This window comes from Sinocyclocheilus rhinocerous, unplaced genomic scaffold, assembly GCF_001515625.1.
Source record: "Sinocyclocheilus rhinocerous isolate Xijiao unplaced genomic scaffold, SAMN03320098_v1.1 scaffold628, whole genome shotgun sequence".
NCBI lineage: Eukaryota > Metazoa > Chordata > Actinopteri > Cypriniformes > Cyprinidae > Sinocyclocheilus > Sinocyclocheilus rhinocerous.
This window is the reverse complement of record NW_015650779.1, coordinates 605,998-613,756: the sequence shown is the minus strand read 5'-3', so window position 1 is coordinate 613,756 and position 7,759 is coordinate 605,998. Positions and strand designations below refer to the sequence as shown.

The following is a 7,759-nucleotide window of genomic DNA, read 5'->3' as shown; positions in this document are numbered from 1 at the left end:
TTTCTGAGGAACTACATTGTTTGGTGGAAGAATACTGTTTTTATTAATATCATTACACTTTATTTGCTCTGTTTTGTTCTGTGAAACCTTACTACGTATATGGAATAACTCCGCTTCGCGTCGTGCCTAACAACGCCCCTTAGCTGTTATAAATTCACTGTAAACCACGGCTTCTTGGGGCTTATTGCTTTAGTATGTGCTGTTTAACTGGACTAGAACTGTAAATAATAAAAAAGGTACAATAAAAATTTGATATTGTAAGCCTGGAGATTTCAACCTGATCTTGAATATATATTGAAATTAAAGTAATATCTTACTAAATTTGAGACACATTTTCTAACAAATTGTACCTCCCAATTTGCCTTTAATATCCACAGATATATTCATGTGTAATTAACAGGCACGTGAATCTAATCTAATTCTTATGGTCTGTTTCAGGCCACTTAATGTTGTAGCGTCAGTGAGAGTGCAGAGCTGATAGTGGGGATGAATAATTAACTGCAGCTCCCTGATCATGTGTCAATATATCCTCCCTTCAGGTTCAGGTCCAAAGATTATATGCAAAGGAAGAACAAAAGTGCGGTGGTATAAGACACTTCATTTAATGTCCGTCTTGAGTTACACTAAACCAGTTAAACCACTGAGCACTGGGGTCTTCATTCGTGTCTTCAATCCTGATGATCACATTCTCCAGCAAGATCTTACAATGATTCAAAGAGCATCCTGAGCTTCAGCGGAAGCAAGAACATCTGAGAGCTTCCCTGATCAGTGCTCAGAAAGCTTGAAGCATTATTATATGATGCATTATAAAAGTATTTTAATGCATTACTTATGCCTTATAATGCATTGTATATGAGCTCATTAATAACTGTAACCACAGTTATAATACATATAATTTTTTTACACCTTTAGAAAGTATAACACGACAACCAATTTCAGATGAATCCGCAAATAATGCATTTTAACTATGTTTACAATTATTTATGAAAATATATAATGCATTACAACATACATTATTTATAGCTTTATAGTGCATTCTACAGGCTTCAAGCAGTGTTACCAAACTGTTTTACCTGTTTTTTAAGATTTATTTTTGGCATTTTTGCCGTTATTATGACAGAACAGTGAAATGGGAGAGAGAAAGAGGCGGGATCGGGAAAGGTCCTTGAGCCGGGATTCGAACTCGGGACGCCCGTAGCGCAATGGCGCTACATTTTACGTTTTTAATAAAAATCCTACAGCTGTTTGTTTGTAGGGTTGAATGGCGTTATTTCAGACTTTTGGTCCCATCTGTATGTTAACTGCATATTTAAAACAATAAATTAACTATCATAATCAAGTAGAGACCATGAAAATTTGTGTTGGGCTACTAAACATAAAATTAATCTGAAATACATTTAACACTCACCTAACCTAAGTTAATTTGATTACCATGAATATGTTGCTAATTATTAAGCAGTTTTTGAATAAAAGTATGTTCCCAGCAAATAAATCTATGCCATCAACATAAAAAGAACTATATTGAAAATAGTTTTTTGCACTTTTTATTTGACCCATACATCACAATTTCACCATCTTCTTGGAAGACAACAGCATTTCTTTCCCTAATGATCATTCTTTTATTTTGGCCAAAAAGCGCGTTGGTCCAAAAGCAAAGCAGTACAGCACAAAGAGACCACAAGAAATCATTACAAACAATACAGACAGAGGAAGATTCACAATCATTTGATGCACAGCTGTCTGTGCGTGCAGGTCCCACATCCTCAACTTTGACCGCAGAGAACAATAGTGGCATATACTGCAAACAAGACCAACTGAGAGCAGCAGACATTACCGATGCCAGATGAAATGAATTAGATGTGGGACCACGACTCACATCTAGATTGTAAGACTGTGCCAAGTATACAGTATAAAAATTAAGTACCAATATGATCAACATAACATGCTAGAGGATAACCTGCTGGAAAAGTCAATGCTACAACCTCCAGTGAGCTCAATTTGATGGCAACAGACACTTGATGGAACAGCATGCACATGTGAACTATGCCGTATGGAGGGATTCGGCTACTAGATGATGAATTTCGTGGTTGCAGCTGAAGTACTGAGCTAATTAAGAGCTCAGGGAGGGTTTGCATTGCTTATCACAGAAACACCAACACTTAATGCATTATTAGAATGAAATGAGATGAAGTTCTGCAGCATAACAGGAATGTGTCGGAGTATATTACCCACTCATTGGGTTAAGCAGTTAAGCCGATCGCTCTCATTATGTGTCCGGATCATATTTCGTTCTAAAATCAAAAGACGAAAATAACAAATTATATTTTGCAAAATGATGCCTTTTTTTGTTGCATTTTGAAATTATCTTCATGACAATTTAGCAGAATTATCATTATAGCAATGCAGATCAATTTAAATGTAAAATTAAAATTGCTAAAGCATTTATATGTAATAGTAGTATTATATATACTACTAGCTTATCTGTCATGAAAGAAATATCACAATGCAAAAATAAATCCTATTTTTTAATGCAAAATATGATTTCTTATTTTGGTAAAACATGGCCAAAACATTGTGGGATTCATCCTTACGGTGGATTTTCAGATTCTTAGATATTTCAGACTTTGGAATAAGGTTTGTACCCAGAGGAAAATACTTGCATGGAAAACACATTCGTACAGACATTTATTGGCACAGTTTAACGCAATGGAACGTTTTTCAGTCCCTGGATTTGGGAATGTTAAACGGAAATCTGTCTCGGAGAGCATACCTGTGGCTTCAACACTGCTAAAACACACAATACAAAGCAGTGTGCTTAATATAGAATCCAATGCAGCTGGTTCACATCATGCTGGAAATTAGGGCCTGTGTTTTTAAGGTACCAACACATAATAAATTTCAGCCCATGGAGAGTTAACCATTTCTAAATGATTTATCAGTACTAAAAGCGGGAATAAAGGCCATCTATACAAATCGGACACAAAATGATGCCTGTGTTTCTTGGACTGTGCAGTAGTTCAATCTGGAATAAACATAGGGCTGCTGCTCAGATTAGGTGACCTTATTACTACACATCCAAGAGCTCTGATCCAAACAAGATTAAGACAAATTAGTGGCGTTTAAGAGTCGGAACCAAAGAGGACACAAGAGAGGAAATAAACAAGATCATTGAAACAAAAGCATGAAGGAATGAAAGAGTGAACGGGTCTCAGTTTGAGGTGGTACAGAGTAAGTAGGTGCTTTTCTGTTAATTTTTTTGGCATTTGGCATGGCATTGACACATCGAAGGCAGGCGCCGCCAGCGGAGCAGAGGGGGACAGGCAGGCCTCCCTTTGGGAATGTGGACATGGACCAGGGGAGGGAAGAGGATGATGGTTGCTACCAGGTTTGGCTCTCATTCAATCTTCAGAAACTGTTCCACTGTGTCTGCCTCCACCGCCTCAGAAAACATCTCGTAGTTCTGAAAGAAAGAGAAACACACATAGTATGAGTTTCAGCATATCTATGCAGACCTGAAACTAATCTGGGAAAAAAAAGAAATAAATAAAAAGGAAAAAAATACTGTAGGTGTGTTATTGAATATCTTTGAATTCTCAATAATATATTTGTATAATAATGTTGGTAACCAAACAGTTGCTGGTAATCATTGACTTCCATATTATTTGGAAGTCAATGGGAACCAAAACCAACATTCTTGGTTACCAACATTCTTCCAAAATATCTTCTTTAAAGTTCCAAAGAAGAAATAAAGTCACACAGGTTTGGAATGACACGGAAAAAAATACTGTAGGTGTGTTATTGAATATCTTTGAATTCTCAATAATATATTTGTATAATAATGTTGGTAACCAAACAGTTGCTGGTAATCATTGACTTCCATATTATTTGGAAGTCAATGGGAACCAAAACCAACATTCTCGGTTACCAACATTCTTCAAAATATCTTCTTTAAAGTTCCAAAGAAGAAATAAAGTCACACAGGTTTGGAATGACATGAGGGTGAACATGATGACAATATTTCTATTTTTCTGTGAACTTTCCTTTTAACAAAAACCGTCAACTCAAAACACGCATGCTGTTCCAAGCCTGCATGACTTTCTTTGTTCTGTGGAACAAAAAAAAGAAGAAACATTTTGAAGAATGTTTAGTTCCCCAAAAAAATGGAAATCAATGGGAACCAAATTTTTTGGAAATCAACATTCTTCAAAATATCTTATTTTGTGTTCAGCACAAGAAAGCAAGTCATACAGGGTTTGAAACAACATGAGAGTGAATAAATGATGAAATCACATAAATTCACCCATTTCTCCCAAAATACATAAAAGTCATCGTTAAACTAGGAGAAGAATAGAGTGAATTTTATAGTTATGAATGAAACACGTCGTCAGATTTTAATTGAAAGGATTAGTATTGCGGCTTTCCTTAGACAACAGTGTATTTAACAAATGTCTTTTTTGCTTTTAATTAATTGAAACGTCTGAAACATAACATACATTTTATGTGGTTTAAAACACTGAACTGTTGTGATATAGGCTATGAAAACCACTGTATCTTATTTTGTGTTCAGCACAAGAAAGCAAGTCATACAGGGTTTGAAACAACATGAGAGTGAATAAATGATGAAATCACATAAATTCACCCATTTCTCCCAAAATACATAAAAGTCATCGTTAAACTAGGAGAAGAATAGAGTGAATTTTATATTTATGAATGAAACACGTCGTCAGATTTTAATTGAAAGGATTAGTATTGCGGCTTTCCTTAGTCAACAGTGTATTTAACAAATGTCTTTTTTGCTTTTAATTAATTGAAACGTCTGAAATATAAAATACATTTTATGTGGTTTAAAACACTGAACTGTTGTGATATAGGCTATGAAAAGCACTGAGCGCGTCTCTGGCTCAGCGCCAGACAAAGCGCGAAAGCGTGTTTGATTTTAGCAGTGAATGCTCTAAATACACCGGCGATCGTTCGCATTGAATGGTTAAAATCAATGCATTTCGTGGAGTTGGAGGGGGTCAAATTGAATCCGAGGTGGCACAAATCAGATCTGAAGGGTATGCTTCGCTCAAAACCGTGTTCGGTTTAGATTGCTGTCCGCGTTTAAAATCGTATTCTGGGGTGAGTCCTTCAGATCATTGCAGGGGGGCTTCAGAACGTCTGCTTGAAGGCAAGAATTTGAGTAGATAATGACATAATTTTGGTCTGTTAGTCCCACAAACCATCATATGGTTTTGAAAGTCTAGTATGGTCTAATTTTATGGTACTATCATGGGTTTGTTTTGGGACCGTTCCCATTTACTTTTTTAACATGGGACGAAATTGAAAAGGATGTTGTTCAAAAACACAGCTCAGTTCAACAGAGGAAAGTCAGTCATGAGGGATTGTAATGACATGAGGGTGAATTTTAATTTTTTTAGGCAACTGTTGCTTTAAAGTTTTAAGTTCAAACCAAAAACCCCCTGCTGTCAGTCCTCCTTACCCCACAGTACTGGTCTTCATTGAATATCTGAGGTGGGATTGCCGTGGGGTTGCCAGATTTACTCCTCATCTCATCCCGAACAGCACCGCCCACCGAGATGTCAATCAGCTCATACTTGATGCTCTTACTTTCCAGAATACGCATCACCTCGGCCTGCTGAGACTTGACCTGAGAAACAAGGAAGACGGTCAAGGTCGGGCGGTAAGTATCTGTGCTTTTCTTTCCTGGCACTGCTCGTTTGTTAAATAACTGAACTGAGCTGCTGTCTTATTTGCATTTGTCAAGTCACCGCTAACTATTCAGATTTTGCTCAAGATTCAAAGACTGCTTAAAGAGAACAAACTACAAAAGATACACAACACACAGTCTAATGAAATTAAGTGTTCAAAAAATGATAATTTACAGGCTAATAGCAATAGAATTGGAATGCATCTTTACACTACTTCCTAAAAAAGTCAAGTGATCATGTGAGAACATTATGTAGGAAGTGTATGTACTTGTATCCATGCAGGAAATGCATTATAAACAGTTCAGTCAAAACAATCTTCTCATCTGGTCTTTTAATGTACCAAATCAAACCATGCATTGCATGAATAGGTGTAGAAACTGTACTTGGCTTTTAACAACCAGTGGTTTTTCGACTACAAAATGCTGAGTTGATGATTAATAATGAAATATGACAAAGCTATATTCAGGAAGTTGGGTCATATCCGCAGAAACCACACCTTGAACAAGCCAACAGTTAAACATTAGCCTACATTAAAATGGTAAAAGATGATTAGGGCTTAATAGTGGATTATAATGCAAATCGCATACATTAAACATGTTTCCAACAATCCTTTCAGCATCCGCACTGGGTGACACATTATTTACCATTAGGATTTAATACACCGGCCTGCTGCAAACTCTCTCCTTACTGTCTTATTATTATTTTATTTCATTTGCTTTGTGTGTGTGCATTTTGTAGAGTGCATTGCTCAGTGGTTGCAAGCACTATATTCTTATTTTTTGCTATCATGATTAATACTAATTTGAGAGTAAATTGCAACATGAAAGAAAATTCCATGACACATGGTTGGTCATGTGATCTCAACATGGTGGCCCCCATGAGGGGGCGACCCCACTCCATGTAGAATAATTTATTTTAATAACATTTAATAACAAGCGTTGTTTATTGGGTAAAATTTTAAAAGCAAAAAATAAATAAATACGGTGCACTTTCAGTATTTTATGCTCTTCGCATGATTTGTATACCCGGTGATTATACAAATACAACAAAATCAGTTGTAAATCAAAACGCATTTTTTTCTTTATTCATAACAGATGTGCACAGACTCAAAGCTGCAATGCAACTGTAGCGTGCAGCAGCTCAAGTATACAGATTCAATCTCATTTGCCACTATATCGTGTACAGGATTTAAAGAGGACGTTTTTATTTACGCTCAAAAACACATAGTTTATAAGGGCACACTAATGCACCGTTAGTGAGAGAGGAACTACATTCAACACAGACAGAAAACATGACTTCCGCTATCAACCCTCCACATCGCTACAAACCCAGAATCTACAAACCACTGCGCTTTGCAATCACTTAAAACGTTCGAGTGCCACAATAATGTCTTGGTAATGCATTTCTACGCGTTCTATGTTGCAATAGCGTTTAAATGTGCTAGATGCATGGTAACGGAGCAGCTGGGTGTGTCTAGAAGCCTAATCCTCCATTTCAACTGTGTTTAACTCTGCATTCTTCACATGCACTGCTCGCTTACTGAGTCCACAGGGCCACAGGTTTATTCTCACCTCTCTCGATGCAGTGACGGTGGTGTAATACAGTTTGATGCCCATAGCGTTGGTCCTAATGTCCCGTTGTGTTTCTGGAGCCGATCAGTCAGTTCCCGTTCTCTTGCTCTTCAGTCGCTGTTTCATCATCACAGGCAGACAGACACCCGCTAGTCTCTCATTTAAAGAGACAGCGCCTTATTTCTACACAAGGAAGTACGCTGAAGATTAAATTGGCGGCCTTTTGTTTCCCCCATGAACGTGTATGTAAACAGCAGTGTTGGGGAAAGTTACTTTTAAAAGTAATGCATTACAATATTGCGTTACTCCCTAAAAAAGTAACTAATTACGGTACTTAGTTACTTTTTATGGAAAGTAATGCGTTACGTTGCGTTACTTTCACGTTACTTTTTAAACATGAGCAGGGCTTGATTGTTTTTAATATAAGAAGTTATATTTATAGCAAATGTAAAAGCCCTTTCACACCAAAAAGTGTAA

The 7,759-nt window shown here is 36.8% G+C and overlaps 1 protein-coding gene across 1 annotated transcript; it reads right to left on the bottom strand.

Moving 5' to 3' along the window:
* Window positions 1–1,599: 1,599 nt before the first annotated feature.
* LOC107712604 (SH3 domain-binding glutamic acid-rich-like protein 3) lies at window positions 1,600–7,441 on the bottom strand. Its single transcript, XM_016517926.1, has 3 exons — window positions 7,283–7,441; window positions 5,483–5,650; window positions 1,600–3,460 (listed from the first exon to the last, which is right to left on the bottom strand). Exons 1-3 carry the CDS (start codon window positions 7,325–7,327, stop codon window positions 3,395–3,397), a joined length of 279 nt encoding a protein of 92 aa, XP_016373412.1. The 5' UTR covers window positions 7,328–7,441; the 3' UTR covers window positions 1,600–3,394.
* Window positions 7,442–7,759: the final 318 nt, after the last annotated feature.